At 43.1% G+C, this 19,220-nt stretch overlaps 1 protein-coding gene across 1 annotated transcript in view; it reads right to left on the reverse strand.

The window, feature by feature from the left end:
• OTOG (otogelin) overlaps nt 1-6,605 on the reverse strand; it is a 168,740-nt gene extending 162,135 nt beyond the window's left edge. The window contains exons 1-3 of the mRNA XM_050955788.1: nt 6,539-6,605; nt 6,266-6,326; nt 5,622-5,676 (exon numbers count right to left, since the gene is read on the reverse strand). Of these exons, the coding sequence (XP_050811745.1) occupies nt 5,622-5,676; nt 6,266-6,326; nt 6,539-6,605 (183 nt within the window). The remainder of the gene's footprint in view (nt 1-5,621; nt 5,677-6,265; nt 6,327-6,538) is intronic.
• Between the last annotated feature and the right edge of the window lie 12,615 nt (nt 6,606-19,220).

Genomic DNA, 19,220 nt, shown 5'->3' on the forward strand with positions numbered 1-19,220 from the left:
ACTGTATCCACACACTTCTCTTTCCCCCACCTCCTAACAATTACAGCCTCTACACCTTCATGCTTTTATTTAACAAAGGCATTCAGTGCAAACAATTGCCTGTTTTGGAAATTCTCATCACCAAATGAAATAGTCCAAGAAATGAACAGCTAGGAATTTACTACTGCAAACTCATTTACCATTGTGTGTGTTCTGTACTCCTGAAATAAAACAACCGTTACTAACAGGATACAGTTATGCAAGGTCTTTTCTTAAAGTAAACATATATTCCATTTTTAAGGTCATGGTCTGATCTAAAGTCCATTGAAGTTAATGGGAGCCTTTCAATCAACTCCAATAAACTCTGGGTTAGGCCCTAAAAGCTTCCTATCATCTGTGTCTCATTCCCTCTCCCCCACTCTGTAAATTTCCGTCACATATTGCTCAAAAATATAGTCAGGTTCTCCTCTTATGTTCCTCTTTTCCTGAAAACTTCTGCTGTCATCTCCACTAGGCCACTAAGCTTTCTAATTTGTCTTGTTGTTTTCCCCCATTCCATGTTTGCAAAGTTACTATGAGTTAGATACCTCTAGATCCGGTTTCCTTCCTTTTCTCTACCTTTTTGGCTCTCATTGTTTCTAGTCCACTTCACATGTTCTTCTTTGTTGGAATTCCCATTGCTCTACACTTCTCTTATTTTTAGATTCCTTTTACCCTTTCAATTCCTTTTTTTTTGGAGAGGGGCCAAAGGAGCATTCTTTCAATATTAATTTCTTCAGTTTCGTTCTTTCCCCAGGTTGCATTCTGTCCTCCCATCAAGTAACTTAACTATTCACAATGCAAACAACCCCCGGCTCCCAACTTCCATACTGGGCATCTGTATCACATATCTTTGAATTTGAAATGGAGTTGGTCTAGTCCTAATCTAACAATAGAAGCTCGTGCCAGCACTTTAAAAACAGTTTAGGAGTACAGTCTAACCTTTCAGCCGTGGCCATCATTAATCTAACAGTCTCCAGAAAATTTAAAGAGACAACATTCTTTAGGACCATTGAATCAAAGGAGCTTCAACCCACAGTCCTATATTATGCATTTCATTATTTTGATAACTTCTTCAAAATACAAAGCCTTGGAGATGTACAGGCAAATATAATTTGTATATGTTGTGGTTTGGTATTTGCCCAATTTATAGGAAAAAAAATGTAGCTTGCATGTACAACTAATATTTTTGTATACACATATAAAAAAACTGCAGATACAATTTTATCCATTTGCTTTTGAAGATGTGGCTTCTAGTATCTAGATTCCAATGTAATATATAGTTAACAAGATACTGTCTATATTAAATGGGATAGTCAGATAACATAGTAACAGATGAGGTATCAGTGCTTGTAATGTAATAAAACAAAACACCCATTTTCAGAACCACTAGTTAAAGACTATTTTCTGTAGAATTTTGTATAGGAAACAAGGTTCAAAATGACCAACCATTTTCTTCTATTTTCTATTGCAACCCATTATAAATAGGGAATATTTTTATATCAGCTCTTGTAAAAAGTGTGCTTTAATGCACCCACAGTCATTAAGTTTTTTTCAAAATCTATTGATATACAAAAGGCATCAAACCTTGTAAAAATGTATCAGACACTACATTTCAAGGCTAGTATGAACATCAAACAAAGGTGTTCACAAAGTAGAAAATGTTCCAAATGCCAAGTCACTTCTGTCTTAATTGCGAACAATTAAGAGCAATACAGAAGGAAGGACAGTAACAGCATAAAACTATGATTGAGGCTTTAAAAAGTCCTTCAGAACTGTTAAGAGTTCCATCACCCCTCCTATTCAAAGTATCAAATTGCAATCATCAACCCAGCTTTAGTCTTATGCTTAACTGAAGAGCAGAGCTTCCTAGATATAAGAATTCAAGTGATTATTTTTATTTCACACAGTGCCAGTTACATTGCAGTGTACAGAATGTGCTCATCTGAAGTATAAAATCTAGTTAATCATTCATTTGACATAAAGACACCTGGTATGTCATCTTAACAATTCCCAGTTTCTTTGTTCCAGTACTAACAAGAAGTAATGCTAGTTAACGTTTTTTCACATTGGCTCATCAAAAGCAGAAACTTATAAATATAAATTATCAGGAGGTAGCCATGTTAGTCTGTATCCACAAAAACAACAAGGAGTCCGGTGGCACCTTAAAGACTAACAGATTTATTTGGGCAAAAGCTTCCGTGGATTAAAAAAACCTCATTTCTTCAGATGCATGGAGTGAAAATTATCTGAAGAAGCTTATGCCCAAATAAATCTTTTTTTTTTACCCATGAAAGCTTATGCCCAAATAAATCTTAGTCAGTCTTTAAGGTGCCACTGGACCCCTTGTTGTTTTTATAAATATAATAAGTGGCCACTCCAGAGTCAGATCCAGCTACATTTACCTCTAGTAACTTTTACTCAGTCTCTGTCTTAAAAAGATTATTTTGCAACAGCATCTATTCTAAATATACATTACCACCCTAAACAGTATCATTCAATTCACTCATTTATTCCAGATCTGAAACAGCAGTTCCTACAGTTTTCTCAATTCAGTGATCTTTTACATATAATATTGTACAATTTTAATAAAAGAAAACAGCTTTTCAATGTCTATGCATATTATACACCAGTTTACAACATGAGTAATCTTTTTGGAAACTATAGTTAAGATGTATTGCCAAATTTGTAAAAATTATATTATTCGTGAATGTAATGAAAGAGTGACTGGGCAACAAAATGTAATTCAATATTGATGAATGCAAAGTAATGCACATTGGAAAACATAATCCCACTATATATACAAAATTATGGGGCGTAAATTAGCTATTACTGCTCAAGAAAGATCTTGGCATCATCATGGATAGTTCTCTGAAAATACCTGCTCAATGTGCAGTGGCAGTCAAAAAAGCTAACATGTTAGGAACCATTAGGAAAGAGATAGATAAAATAGAAAATATCAGAATGCCACTATATAAATCCATGGAATGGCCAAACCTTGAATATTACATGTAGTTCTGGTCACCCCATCTCAAAAAGTGTACATCAGGATTGGAAATGGAGAAGGGAAACAAAAATGATTATGGTTGTTTAAAAAGACTGGGAGTGCTCAATTTAGAAAAGAGATGTCTTAGGCAGGATATGAGCGAGATCCATAAAATCATGAATGGTGTGGAGAAAGTGAATAAGGAAGAGAGTTATTTATCTCTTCACATAACACAAGTACCCGGGGTCACCCAATGAAATTAACAGGCAGCAGATTTAAAACAAATATAAATCAGTAATTCTTCACACAAGGCAGAGTCAACCTGTGGAACTTGTTGCCTGGCATATGTGAAGGCCAAAAGTATAGCTGGTTTCAAAAAAGAATGAGATAAGTTCATGGAGGATAGGTCCACCAACAGCTACTTGCCAAGATGGTCAGGGTGTGACCCCATGCTTTGAGTGTCCCTAAACCTCTGACTGCCAGAAGCTGGAATTTGATGACAGGGGATGGATCACTTGATTAATTGCCCTGTTCTGTTCACTTCCTCTGAAGCATCTGGCAATAGCCACTGTTGGAAGCCAGGATACTGGCCTAGATGGAACATTGGTCTGACCCAGTATGGCCATTCTTAAGTTCTTAAATATAGTTAGTTAAACCATAACAACTATGTCCCCAAAAATGACCTTAAAATTTGGTTAACTTTATTATTTACAATATTTCATGCTCAAGAGTTTTAACATTCAAGTCCTTTTTACAGTTTTGTAACACACTTTTAGAAGACTCAAAAGGAGGTAGGATAACTACTGTTAATATTACACGTTAATCAGTATCCCATCTCAATAATTAAGTGCTGCCTTTAGCTAACTTTTTTTAATCTACCAGATATACACAGTATTTCCCACAAAAGGTTGTGCTGAGTGATTTAGGATCAGTAGTCTAACATAGAAGAACAAAGAGACAGTTACTGTTCCCTGAATACCTCTTTAAAGAAAGCCTTTGACTTTATCTGTGGTTGACTTAATTACCTGGTTGTGGCTGTGTAGCATATTTTTCTCTCCACTGAACTTTTCCAGAAACAAACAGTGGAGAGAAAGAGGAGACAAAACCAGATTCCCTTCTGGGAACCTAATTAAAGGGTGCAAAATGGATGTTTTCCCCCTAATCAAAGACAGAAAAGCATACAAAGTAATAAGGGAAATTGCATTTCAGAAGCAAGCTGAATAGGATAGTATTCTGTTGCCAAAGTAAAATACATACAAAAAATTAGCATCCAAGCTGGAGAGAAGCCATTGCCCCACACCTGCTAGAGACAGTGAGCACTGGCGCCCGCAACCTCAGAGTTCTCTGTCCCTGGCACGCACGGGGCCGCAGCTTCTCTCCCCTGCTGGGCACTAGGTGGGGGCACATCAATGTCCTAGTGGGCACCATGGTGTTGGGGACCACTGGTATTAGGCCTTAAAGGGGAGCCAACTTATGATCGCATTATCTGTGATTTCGCGTTACGGCGAGGAGTGTTATTGCGAGATTTGACTGTATATATATATTTTTTCCAAGGCTGGCATCATTTGTGGAAAGTAATGATAACACTCTTCCGTATGCACTGCTCATTAATCCTTGAAATACTGCCCTGTATGAAATGTTGCTAAAGCCCATCAATTCAACATGCTTAGTGGAAGAAATATAAAATGTAATCTTTTGAGCACACATTACTGATTCACTTTTCAAAAAAAAATCTATTTTCATCTACAGTTCCCATTATTTTGCACCTTCTAAAATTTTAGTTTGACATGGTTAGCTAGATTGGCAATGTGCTAAGGAAACATAGCTGGATTCTCCATCATTTCAGATTAGAAAAACAACCAGAAATATTTCAGAGTGGTAGCTGTGTTAGTCTGTATCAGCAAAAAGAATGAGGAGTACTTGTGGCACCTTAGAGACTAACAAATTTATTTGAGCATAAGCTTTTGTGGGCAAAAACACAATTCACTGGATGTATGCAGTGGAAAATACAGTAGGAAGATATATATACACAGTGGACATGAAAAAACGGGTGTTGCCATACCTAACTATAAGGTGAGTAATCAATTAAGGTGGGCTATTATCAGCAGGAGAAAAAAAACGTTTGTAGTGATAATCAGGATGGCCTATTTCCAACAGTTGACAAGAAGGTGTGAATAACAGTAGGGAGGGAATTAGCATGGGGAGAAATAGTACTCTTAAATGCCATTTTAAGGATGTCTAACATTTAAGCACATTTAGTCGATGTACCTGTTCTCTACCTGATAGGGTTCATGCACAATTCCTCCTCCATCAACTAATCTTTCGATAACTCATAAAGGCAAAGGACCACCCACGGCTAAAGACAACCAAAGCTCATTGCAGGCCTGTGAGAGCACAACTTGTCTAACACAGTTAGCTGCCACAGGCGGACAAGAAAACTGAGAGTTTGTCTCCCAGATCGGGAGAACATGATGGAATATAAACGCTGCCCAAGCTCTCAGCGGGTGGCTCCCTCCTCTTACACATAAGTAGCTAACTGGTGGCCCAAGCTGCAGCTGTGCACTAGCACGCCCTGCACAGAAGGGCTCCCCCAGGTGAGTGGCTGCGCCTCCCCTACCTGCCTTGCCGGCGCAGCGGGATCTCCTTTCCGCGGCCCTGCACGGCTGCCGCTCCTGGGGAAGAGAAGAACAAGGCTGGGTCTGTTCGGCGGAGGTAAGCCGCACCTTTACTACTCAGGCGTAACCGTCACACAGCGAGTTTGCGCTTCAAACCTATACGGCTGCGGCCGTTCTCAGGCTCCAAAGGCGACCCCGGGGTGGGGGCTACACCGATGTCCCTGCCACAGCGCCCGCCACCAGCTCCCGGGGGATCCTCCAGCGCCTGAGTCCACAGGCCCGGCCCGCCTAAGCCACTGCCCCCCCACCCCCGACGGCTGCCCCGCGTGAGGAGCGCACAGGTCAGATCACAGAGAGTCCAAGCTGTTCCCTGACCAGGGGCTCCTCTTGCCCCGCAACGTGCCATGCAATACGGCGGGAGAATCCCATCTGCTCTTCAGACCAGGCTCCGGATGTCCCCGGAGGGGCAGCAGGGAGGGATAGAACGGGGTCCCCAAGGACCCGCCCGCCCGCCCCCCAGGATAGCTGAAGCAGCTCTGGTGGGCGCAGAAGGAAAGACACCCAGGCTGGGCGCCAATAGACCCACCGCAGCCCTCCCTCCCCCCAATTGGAGATGATAACGAGCCAATCCATTGAAGCCTCTTACCTGGGAGGCAGAGGGTCCCCTCTTGACGCGGGCTGCGCGGCGGCGCTCCATGCAGACAGGGCTGTAAGACAGTCGCCAGGGTTAGCTATAGGGCCACTTCCCCCCCCCCCGGCGCACGGCTCCATCCTCTATCCACCTGCCGCGTGCGCCCGGGGGCTGCCCTGCGGCTCCTCTCCCCCACCGGAGAAAGGCAGCGGGAAGTGCGCTAACCAAGGGGTCGGGGGACGAAGCCCCCCCCGCAGAGCGCCCCCCCTTTCCCGAGGTGCAGCTCACCTTGGGAGATCCAGACGCAGGAGAGCCCAACATAGAGAAGCCACTGGGGCTGGAAGCGGGGCTCCATCCGCTTGGACTGAGCGGGAGGCCGAACTCCCCCGGAGAAGAAGGCAGGTGCTCTCCGGCGGAAAGCGAAGTAACGCCGGCCCGCCTGCTCCCTACCCGCACGCTGGGCACATCACAGCACTGCAGGACGGAGGGAAGATCGGGGCGGACAAGCCCTCGCTTGCTCTTGCTACGTCTGGCTTTTCTTTTTCCCCTTGTCCCTTCTCTAGCGCTCAGCCCTCTCTGCAGCACCCCACGCCTGGGGCGCCGGGACTCCTCCTCTGATTACCATAATTCGGCCGCTATCAAAGGCCCCCAGTTGGTCCCACCCCCTCCTTCCCTTCGGTGACTCCCTCACTTGAGACCTCAAGGCAATGCTAGTCTGCAGAGTGACTCGGGAACTTGAGATTCTATCCTCATCCAGTGTCAGTGAATCCAGACTATACTGGCCTTATTTACCAGTAAAACTACCTGATTTTGTTTTCTAACTGCCAGCCAGATAAACACGACTAAGGGGGAGGCTGATAATGCACAAGCCAGAAAAATTTTTTTATCAGTAATAAAGAGTCTGCCCCTGTAATTTGAATATGAGGGAGTTCATTCTCACATAACTTCATTGGCTGTGCAGTTCTAACAGGACTAAAACATTTATTTTTGCTACTAAGGTCAGCAGATAAGATTCCAAACAATCATAGAAAAGTAGGATTAGCTGGATGGGCGTTAGAGAGGTCATCTAATCCAGCCCCCAAAATAATGGTGTTGGGGTTACACCATTAGTACTGTACACATCGGGGTGTCTACAGCTGTGTAGGGGCATCTTCATTATTTAAATCAAAGACACAAAACAGTTGCATAAGATGTTCTTTTATATATTACTGTGACCATAACTGCACTGTCTGAAAAGATTTAGAGAAGAGCAACAAAATGATCAAGGGTATGGGATGGCTTCCATATGAGGGGAGATGTCATCTTAGAAGAGGGACAACTAGGGGGGATATGGTAAGAGGCCTGTTAAATCAGGAATGGTATGGAAAAAGTGAATAGAACAGTGTTAGATGAAATTGATAGCCAGCAGCTTTAACAAGAACAAGAGGAAGTACTGTGTCACACAGCTCAAATTATCCTGTGGAACTCATTGGCATGGGATGTTGTGATGGCCGAACATGTAACTGGGTTCAAAAAAAAGAAATAAAGTTCGTGGAGGATAGGTCTATTAGCCACGATGGTCAGGAATGCAACCCCATGTTCAGGGCAACCTTAAACCTCTGACTTCCAGGAGCCAGGAGGGAAAGACAGAGGTGGATCACTCCAACTTCCCTGTTGCGTATACTCCCTCTGCAGCTCTGGTACTGCACACTTGTCAGGAGACAGGATACTGGGCTAGATGGAATATTGGTCCAACCTAGTATGGCAGTTCATATGTTCTGAGATATTTTTCCATCTTCTATATGTTATTTTAAAACATTATGGGATGTTTTGGTTCCAGCAGTACAGAGGGAGACTTCACTAAATTTTTTCAGAAACTTCCTTGTATAAATAGTATCAGAGAGGGAGTATCAGATAGTCTAGTGGTCAAACAGGATTAGAAGTCCAGTGGTATAAATTCTCTTCTCTGTTCTTCAATAGACTTTGTGACCCTCAGCCAAGGGCAGCTCCAGGACCAGCGCAGCAAGCATGCACCTGAGGCAGCAAGTTGGGGGGGGGTGGCATCAGGCAGCCTTCAGTGGTGTTTCTGCGGGAGGTCTGCCAGTCCTGCGGCTTCGGCAGCAATTCGGCGGCGAGTACACCGAATCCGCATGACCGGCAGACCACCCACAGAAATGCCGCCAAAGGCTGCCTAACTGCTTGGGGCAGCAAAAAACATCTGTTCTCAGCACATCATTTAGGACTTGATTTTGCACCTGGAACCATGCAGTTGCCAGGGCTTGGGCACTAGGAGTTCATTGCAAGAATTGGGGCTTTTAGGGCTCACTCCTGCTCCTATTGAAATCAATTATAGTTTTGCCACTGACTTCAATGGGAGCAGGAGTAGGCCCTTAGTTACATCTCCCAGAGGAATGCAGAGTTTAAATTAATGAATACCTGTAAAGTACCTCAAGAGCCTCTGATCTGGCACTAGAGAAACAAACTACTGGAGAAGTGGAAAGTATTATTAAAGACAAATACATGGAAATATTAAAAGCTTCCTTGTTTTATGTTATCAAGTTCATAATAAAAACTTCCATTCCTTATGTGCATGCGTTCAAGCATTTCCTATGTAACTTTGAAATTAGTAAAAACTTTAACTTGGCCAGAGAGATCCAATAGCAGGAGCAAAACCAACTAAACAACCCACTCCAATATACATGTTTATAAATGTTACTCTACATGTAACCATGAGCATTGAGGGCCCAAGCCTACAGATGCACTGAATGCAGAATTCTGGGATAAGAATCTTACAGACAAATTTCAGGAGCTACTTAAAGGCCTTGCACTGTGCCCTGAAGATCACCTGATACTAAAAAACTGCAAAACAGCATAAATTAAAATAAGACAAAAGCCTTGAGTCCTACTTGGAAGGATACCACAATTCTATTCTGGCAAGCAGTGGGAAATGCATTCCAGAATCACTGAGAATGGTAAGTGAATGGAGATGTCTCTGCTGCCCATCCTTTTTAGGTTACATCAAAAGTTGGTCAGCTGTTCTAATCCTATTGATGTCAGATGCCATATGTAAAGGCAAGTACTGTACAAATAGAAGAACACAGAGAGAGAGTCCAATCACCCAAGCTTTCCTTCATTTCACAGTAAGGACCTGTTGTACAGTCCTAACCCAAGCACAACTCCCATTGAAGGCAACAGCCATATCAGGACTCTGAGATCAAATTCCGTCAGAGGAGACGAAAAAGTTACATGAAAAATTTTAACACTGGAATCCATCAAAAACTAATAGCTATTTCAGAAGATAGATTCAGACAAAAGTAAATCATATTTGTATATACGTGGCAAAGTAGTCAGATAAATCCACTATGAATAAAGGGTTGTGTTCAGGAAGCTTTCTATAAAGCTCACAGTTAAGAGAACTGATAACATATCAGTACATTATTCAAATACAAATGTACCAGTTTCTCAGAAACATTTTTTTAAAAAGTAGAGAGAAAGACACAACAAGCATCTAGTTACTAAATAGCTACTTAAATCTGGAGCTGTTTAGCTCTGCCAAATTTAAAAGGCCAGACTCAGGAAGGCATAATGAGAGGGGGGAAAGTTCCTATAAAAGGGAAACCCCATACTAAAGAAAGAGAATAAACAGTGGGAATAAATGAAGATATGGTGGGTTTTGTGTTTTACTCATCAACCTCCAATTCGTCCCCCTTTATCCTGTGGTAAATTCAGGAAAATGGTTTCTGCTGATGAATTTTCTTTCAGGTTATTCACATTCATTATCTGTCTCATGCTGAGAAATTCCTAATATCTCAGAAATACTTAGCAGTATCATAATTCTGAAATAAGAATGTAAGCCTCTGCTGCCCTTCCCCTCTGCACCCTGTAAGGGCATACAGCCATACAAACAATTCACAGAAGCTAGATCTTGTCATGGTTAAACTCAAGCACCAGACCCAGCTGCTGAGAATTTAGAAGGATCTGCCACTATCAACTTCAAGCAATTGTCACCAGCTTCCAGCAAGTATTCCTTAGGGCTTAATAGAAGGATTACTTATGCTAGCATCAGTAGAAAAGTTTCATAGCTGCAAATTTGTCATTAAACGTCAAAGTGAGAGAGGTGCAAAGAGAACAGAGTATAGATAGGTCTAGGCTGATATTAGTGACTTCCACAGCTTCTGGTAACCCTACTCCTTTTTCATTGCAAACTCACACTCCTGAGCTCTATCTCTCTCATTGCCTCTGTGTGGAAATACTTTTCACACCCACCTTCCCGTCTCTCCTACCTCTTTCTACTTCTTACTCCTCTCTTCTCTCTTTCCTCTATCATTCCTCCTTTTGATCCCTTCTCCTTTATTCTATCCCTCTTCCATCTGCTGTCCCCCCACTCCCCTTCATTCTTCAGGTTTGCATATCTTATAACAGAAGCTTTAGAGGCTGCCAGTGCCAGGTGAGAACTGTCTCAAATGAAAAGAGTCCTTTTCTGACTGCTTTAGGAAGTCTGTTAACAGTAAGTCATTAAAAAGATTTTTTTTCTCCCTTTGTAATTTGTCCCTGTGGATTGTGTTTCTTGCTGCAACGAGTGTTTCATTTCTACTGAAATAATGGAATTCTTGATGAAAATATCAATCTCTAAACATTGGGGAGATTGAAAGTGAGAAAGACAGACATTAAAAGGTTTCTCCTCTTTAATTTCTACGCAATTATTTCTGAATAATCCCAAACAGGTATTTTAGGCTGTATGCAGCCTTCAGTCCAAGGCAGGACCCCTATTCACCATCTCCTCTCACTGGCCCACAAGGTATACTGACTTTGATTGTACTGACATCAATGGGAATTATGAAAACAGATCAAAAGCAACAGGATCCAGCTGACACAGATAAAATAGATAATGCAATCCATTTTGGGGACCAACTATAAAAGTATACAAGGTAGATGTTTTTCACTGAAACTTTTCTATTGGTTGCAGGTTTCAGAGGGGTAGCTGTGTTAGTCTGTATCAGCAAAAACAACAAGGAGTCCTTGTGGCACCTTAGAGACTAACATATTTATTTGGGCACAAGCTTTCATGGGCTATAACCCACTTCATCAGATGCATGGATGTGCATGTGCTGTATATTTTTACCTGCCTGCTGTATTTTCCACTCCATGCATCTGATGAAGTGGGTTACAGCCCATGAAAGCTTATGCCCAAATAAATTTGTTAGTCTCTAAGGTGCCACAAGGACTCCTTGTTGTTTTTGCTTTCCACTGGTTGTAAGTAATAAGGGTTGCATTGTCTACTGTTTCCACTTTCTTAATGATCAAAAAACAACCTCTGAAACCAACAGCAAGCCCATTTAGATGTCTTTGTGTGCTATATTTGTTATTAAGAAGGAATTTCTGCCCTAAAGCTAACAAGGAAAAAGAGTTGCATCAAATTTTAATATGGTTTATATTTGAAATAATGTAACCTTCAGAACTATCACATAGCTTACCAGATCTCAAGCATGCTGTTTTAGAAGGTGGGCTGTGTTTGTGGACTTGCATACTGTGTGTGTGTGTGCGCTTATGCACAGAGTAACATGACATGTCTTGCCAGAACAGACCAATAGTACATCAACTCCATTATCCTATCTCCAGTAAGTTCTATACCAGATGCTCCAGAGAAGGTATAAAATATCCATAATACACCTAACGCTGCATTACCACTACTACAGGGAGGAAGCTCTTTCTGACTTCACTTGACCAATTTATTACCTGAAGCATGAAAAAAAATAGCTATTTTATCTTTCAAACTTATATGTCTAATCCTCTTACAAAAAGGTTTGCCTCCATAATATCTTGCAGCTGTGGGTTCTGCAGATAACTTATACATTATGTCTAACTGACCTTCTTGGTACCTTTCGTGTTATTTTATCTATGTAGGAGACAAGGGCAAGATAAGATCATGCATCTTGTGCTTGGAAGAAATAGCCTTTAAGCACCCCTTGGTGTTGGGGTTGCTACCGGGAGAAGACAAGGGGTTTGTATGATGGAGTCACCTCTGCTCTAACAATGATTTCTGAAATGGTGCTGAATACAGTTCTCCCCTTGTCTACACTTAAAACTAAAACATCTTCAGCTGTTCCCCTTGCTGACATGTAGTGTCAGTGCCTAGTAATTTTTTGTAGCATTGACAAGGCTTTGAGGGCATTAACACAGTCTAACAATATACAGAAGGAAGTAGATTTGGTGAGCATTGATCTACCAATAGGCAATTTGGCATTATCAGCTGGAAGGACTTAAGGCAATGTCTAAAGGAGTTGAGTAAAGGCATTGCCCACAGAATGAATTTGACTGATTCTCATTCCTTCCAGCTTGTGTATGGTGGTATTTGTTCTATTACATCTATATTTTTATGCAAACTGCTATTCTGTCTACAGGAGGAAGCAAGTAGACTATAAGTTTTGTTCTCTTTGCATTTACCTGTGTCAATTAGGAGTAGCTCTATTATAGGGTTACCATATGTCCATATTTTCCCAGACATGCCCAGCTGACATTAACAGGTGTGTTGTAAACAAGACACGAGAAGTCATTCTTCCGCTTTACTCTGCGCTGGTTAGGCCTCAACTGGAGTATTGTGTCCAGTTCTGGGCACCGCATTTCAAGAAAGATGTGGAGAAATTGGAGAGGGTCCAGAGAAGAGCAACAAGAATGATTAAAGGTCTTGAGAACATGACCTATGAAGGAAGGCTGAAGGAATTGGGTTTGTTTAGTTTGGAAAAGAGAAGACTGAGAGGGGACATGATAGCCGTTTTCAGATATCTAAAAGGGTGTCATCAGGAGGAGGGAGAAAACTTGTTCATCTTAGCCTCCAATGATAGAACAAGAAGCAATGGGCTTAAACTGCAGCAAGGGAGATTTAGGTTGGACATTAGGAAAAAGTTCCTAACTGTCAGGGTAGTTAAACACTGGAATAGATTGCCTAGGGAAGTTGTGGAATCTCCATCTCTGGAGATATTTAAGAGTAGGTTAGATAAATGTCTATCAGGGATGGTCTAGACAGTATTTGGTCCTGCCATGAGGGCAGGGGACTGGACTCGATGACCTCTCGAGGTCCCTTCCAGTCCTAGAGTCTATGAGTCTATGAGCTTTTTAGTCCTTAAATCACCATCTGGGAGGAATTTTTAAATATCTAAAAATGTCCAGGAAAATACAGACATATGGTAACCTTACTCTGTTAAAGTTATTGGAGTTACCCTGTTGTAGTACCAGTGCAAGTGAGAAGAGAATAAACCCTAAATCTTGGTTTCTCAAACTTCATTGCACCATGACCCCCTTCTGACAACAAAAATTACTACATGACCCCAAAAGGGGGGACCAAAGCCTGAGCCTACTTGAGCCCTGCTACACTGGGCAGTGAGGCCAAAGGCTAAGCCCAAGGGCTTCATCTCTGGGTGGAGGGCAGGGCCAGCTTTAGGAAGTGTGGGGCCCAATTCGAACAGTTTTGACGGGGCCCCGGCAGGGAAGACAAAAAAAAAACCAAAAAACCAACACTTGAGGCTTGTACTCACTGGGCAGTGCTCCGAGTCTTCGGCGGCACTTCGGCAGCGAGTCCTTCACTTGCTTCAGATCTTTGGCGGCATTGAAGGACCTGCCGTTGAAGACCCAGAACAAGCGAAGGACCCACCGCCAAAGTGCTGCCGAAGACACGAAGCGCCACCAGGTGAGTCAAAATTAAAAAGGCGCCTCTAGCCAGGGAAAAGATTCTCACTGGGTACGGGGCCCTCTTAGGCACGGGGCCCGATTCAGGGGAATTGGTGGAATTGGCCTAAAGCCGGCCCTGGTGGAGGGGGCCTGTAACCTAAGCCCTGTCGCCCAGGGCTGAAGCTGAAGCCTAAACCCCGGGCAGTGGCGCTTAGGCTTTGGCTTCAGCGCTGGGCAGTGGGACTTGGGCTTTGGTCCTGGACCCAGCCAGTCTAACGCCAGCCCTGGAAACCCCCTTAAAATGGGGTGGCAACCCACACTTTGAGAACCACTCCTCTAAATGATACTAGCAAGGGAAATTACCCAAGATGAGATCAGCCTGAGAGGACTGAAGCAGATTTGGGTTAGGACACACTGGCCTGATTCTGATCCTCATTAGGTAATGGAGCTATGCTGATTTTGGAGGGGAGTGGGGGGGGAGACGGGGGGGATGACAAGAGAGACTGGTACAAGCAAGATTGAAATCAGGCCTTTTGGTCTCAGAAATACAGTTTAAAAATACTATCAATTATTTCACTTTTAATTGACTATTTCTTTGTACACGGTGTCATATTTGAATGAAACTGAATTAAAATATATTGCATATCTATTTCTGCATTCTGCAATGAAAATGTCTGGCATGAAAGTTTTTGTACTAAATACCATATTAATCACTTCTCTACTTCGAAGCTACTTGCCAGTGTGTTGCAATGCATGCTATCAGTTTACTTGGGAGTAGCTTTTCAAAAGTATTTAGACACCCAAAGATGCACAGTGGCACCTTGTGGGATGTATAAAGGTGCCTAATCTGGTTAAGCATCTAATTCTCACTAAAATCATTTATCTGGCACAACCCCGTGTTAATACCCTGGTCCTGCATACATGAGTAGTCTCATTGAAGGCACTGAGCCTACTCGTGTGACTAAAGTTAAGAATGAGAGAGACAAGGTGGGTGAGTTAAAACCTTTTATTAAACCAGCTTCTGCTGGTGGAAGGTACAAATTTTGAGCTACATCCAGCCTTTCTTCATGTTTGGAGAAGGAAGCAGAGTGCCTGAGCTAAATACAAGTTGGGACAGATTGTTAAGGAGAAGGGACAAGACATATTGGAAGCAGTCACTTCAAATGAAGCAAGCAGTTGGGATCCCTATATAGCTCAAAAACTTGTACCTTCCACCCAGTTCATCCAGAGAAGTTGGTTCAATAAAGGATCTTACTCACCTCTCTTACTTTCTAGGACTAATGAAGATACAACCTGCAATAAAGTTAAGGATGTGTGTTTGTTTCTTTGTTTCACCTCAGATTTTGGCAGGGAGTATTCTCTGGTGCTTACAGACCCTTCAACTCCTGTGCTTCCCAAGCCTGGCCCTGTCCCAGTCCTCTTCCTTCTCCTTCCCATGCTCCAAATTCCTGTCTTAAACTCTCTCTTCAGGCACCAGGTCTATCCCAATCTTCCTCTCATTTCGCCTGCCAGACTCCCTCTCCTGGATCCTCATCCAACCTCAGCCTTACACCAAACTCTTCACCCCAGTCTCTTAGGTTCCTTAACCCAGGCTCCCCTGCACCTCCACCTCCAACTTCTTGTCTTATCTCAGTTCTCTAGGGCTTCCAGTCCTAGTCTCCCCTGCCTAGCTCCTTGTCTGCTCTCAGTAGCTTCCCAATCTGGTTTCTGTTTACTCCCACCCCTGGCTCCCAGGCTCTTCTGCCTAGCCCCACCCACTCATGAAATCCCTGTCCCAGTCTCTCCACTCCAAGTTCTGTCTCATCTACTCCCTCCACCAGGTCCACTTCTTGTCCCTTCTGCATTCAATTCAGGCAGCTTGCTTCTCCACGTTGGCTGGGTGCCAGCAGGACACAAGACAGATGTGGTACTGGGCATAGGACTGAGAGCAGACTATCAGCTCCCACTAGCTGGGAGAAGTAATTGCAGGGAAGTTCTTCTCAGCCCCTACTGCTGTGAGATGGTGCATGCTCAGTACAAGGAGAATCTTCACAGGATTTAGCCATCAAACTTCCAAAGCCTCTAATGAGCATGTGAGAACTGAGGTTTTCAAAAGCTTATAACTTGCCCTAATTTGGATGACTTTTCATGGGAACAGTATAAGGTGCAACCTTTCTTGCTCAGTGTAAAGTCCTTGCTCCAAAGAATGGAGATGCTGGAGCATTTCAAACCGTTGTAAGGATTTTTTTTAACTTGGACTAAACAGCATACTTTCCACTAATCTCATTTTTTAAAACAGCTGAATTGTTTTATCTGAAACTTAAAAAATCAGCTTGAGGCACTGAAAATTACAGCATCAATTGTCCAAGTTTGGTAAATGTATAAGCAACTGAAACAGGGTCTTATAGTGGACAATGTAAGGCAACTTTGACTATAAGCAGTGCCACCAGTTCCATCTATAATATAAACTGCATCACATATTTTGTCAACTATTTGTGTGCATTTACTCTTCATTCAGCTGTGTGTTGGCTTTCATTAGGGTCAGGCTCTTGTCTATTTTTCAGAAAAATACTAAGTGTCTCTACCAGAGAACTGTGGATCTACTGAATCTGTCATTCTTGTCCTCTTAAATATAATTAGTATTAGTCCTAGATCCACATCCTCTGCAGTGCCTGTGTTTTGCTGGTGTAGTGAGGCAGAAGAGAGGGAGCCAGTTACAGGTTTTACTCCAGTCAGGTTTAAATTCGGACAACTTTTAACATCTCCAATAAATTATCTGCCAGCTACATACACACACTGGATGCAGATGAGATGGTGTAGGAGCCAACTCTGTGAGATGTGGTCAGTTTCCAACATCATTTGTCCTTCCAGAATAATGCAAAGAGAGTGCAGTGGGGACCAGAATTTTGACCCTAGTCTTCCCTTGGTCTGCAATTTATTCCTGTTAGTACAGTATATACTATAATTGCACAATTTATATGCATACAGCACATTTCATAATGTATAAGTATACAGTTTGCTTTTAACAAAATGCATTTTGGAGACCATCTAAGATGGGCTTTTATTTATTTGCATTGCTGTCGTGTCCCAATCAGAATCCCACACCACCACCCCTGCTGTCCTGGTGGCTAACATATTTATAATAATGTAACTTCCCTGTAACATTGTTTTATAGAAATGCATACTATTATGTCATATTTATTAAATAAATGAATGTGTATTGCTGAAAAAGCATAAAAACTGTTTTTTTTAAAGTGGGACCAGGTTGAAAGCAAAGGCTGCAGAGGTGAGGCTGCTATCATATCTGCCTCAATTCTTCCCATTGTGTTTAGGAATTGCATCTGGGGCCTGATCCAAAACCTGCTGAAATCAATGGAAAACTTGCTATTGACTTCAGTGAGCCTCAAACTGGGCTCCTGACCAGGGGCCCAATCTTGCTTTTCTTCTCAGAAGCTCTAGGCCCCAGTCCTATACACATTTAAACGTATGTAACGTTACTCACATGAGTAACCACTATTTTCGGTGGGATTGCTCCTCTGAATAAGGATTGCTCTTATAATTAAGATCAGGCCCATTTCAGCTGCAATAACTAGGTACTAAAGGAGGGACTGAAAAATAGCAAACAAACATATCTAAATTCCCTTATTTTGGCAGACTTGTTTTTATAGTTTGTCGTAACTTTGCATCTGATTTATATTGAGAGGATGCAAGAAAAGTCATTCAAATTACACCACGGTGTATATGACTTGCTCTTTTCAGATGAAAAGTTATTTTATGGTCCAAAATATTTTGTATTTATAAATAATATTGCTGATGTCACCCGTGCTTTATAAACTGTCAACCAGATTGTGCAAGGTGCTGATCCTCTTCGCTCTGGTGTGGTCAAAGAACACCATGATTTAAAATTCAAACGGGAAATTGCCAAGGGTTTTAGTTAATAAACTCTCACTTGATTCTTCATGCCCTCAGCCTCACCCAAGAGAATTATCAGTATTGCCAACTCTAGTCATTTTTATCACTAGTCTGGCAATATTTGTTGGTTTTATTAAAGCCTTGGGCCCAGGAAAGATTGGCTTATGAGACACTCTCAACATCCATTAAAAACAATCTTTATTCTTGTGGCAGTACTGACAACCCCAAGAATTCAGAAATCATGAATCAATGCAGTCCTAAGAAACAAACAAAAAACAACTTTGGGTTCTCTTTTCTTTGCCTCCTGGTTCTGGAGCATTTGAGCTTCAGGTATTTAAGTTTTTCTTTAAAAGTACAAAGGCTAAAAACTTCTTGTTTTTTATGAAAGCTGAAATGTCTTGACTATTCACCTAGGGCTTTAAGAAAAACATCAAATATTACGTATCAGAGGGGTAGCCGTGTTAGTCTGGATCTGTAAAAGCAGCAAAGAATCCTGTGGCACCTTATAGACTAACAGACGTTTTGGAGCATGAGCTTTCGTGGGTGAATACCCACTTCCTCTGATGCATGTCATGCATCTGAGGAAGTGGGTATTCACCCATGAAAGCTCATGCTCCAAAACGTCTATCAAATATTACAAGACTTGTGATCAAATCCTGAGAGTTGGCAATGCTGCCAAGGACACAGACAAATGCATGAAAACCTGGCTGAGTGTACCTTAAAGCAGGGGTTGGCAACCTGTGGCACGCGTGCCAAAGACGGCACGCGAGCCGATTTTTAATGGCATGCTGCTGCCTAACGAGACTCCAGCTGCCATTAAAAATCCTGCCCAGCCTGGCCAGCTCTCCTCTGCCCTCCACTCCCTCCGCAGGGGCAGGGAGCAGAAGCATATGTGTGCTCACAGGGTGGGCAAATAGCCCCACTCTCCTGGCACGGCAAGCCGCGGGGTCCGCACTCCCGGGCCATAGCGCCGTGCCAACCGCAGCAAGCCGCCGGCCCCTCCCCCACCTTCCCCCCTCTCTTGGAGCCCTGTCGCCATGCGCGCAGCACTCCGAGGGATGGGGCTGCCCACTCCCATGGGGCAGCGTGTCTGGCTCTCCTTGGAGCCTCATGGTAAGGGGTCAGGGGTTGGGCAGGTTGCATAAAGGATGGGGGCAGTCAGGGGACAGGGAGCAGGGTGGGTTGAATAGGGCGTGAGATCCTGGGCGGGGTGGTTAGGGGCGGGAGGTCTCTGGAGGGCGCAGTCAGGGAGCAGGGGGGGTTGGATTGGGCATGGGAGTCCTGGGGCCTGTCAGGGGGCGAAGGGGGTGGATAGGGGTCAGGGCAGTCAGGGGACAGGGAGCAAGGAGGGTCCTGGGGGGGGTAGTTAGGGTGAGGGGTCTCTGGAGGGGGTGGTCAGGTGACAAGGAGCTGTGGGGGTTGGATGAGTCAGGAG

Source organism: Gopherus flavomarginatus, chromosome 5, assembly GCF_025201925.1.
Source record: "Gopherus flavomarginatus isolate rGopFla2 chromosome 5, rGopFla2.mat.asm, whole genome shotgun sequence".
Taxonomy (NCBI): Eukaryota; Metazoa; Chordata; order Testudines; family Testudinidae; genus Gopherus; species Gopherus flavomarginatus.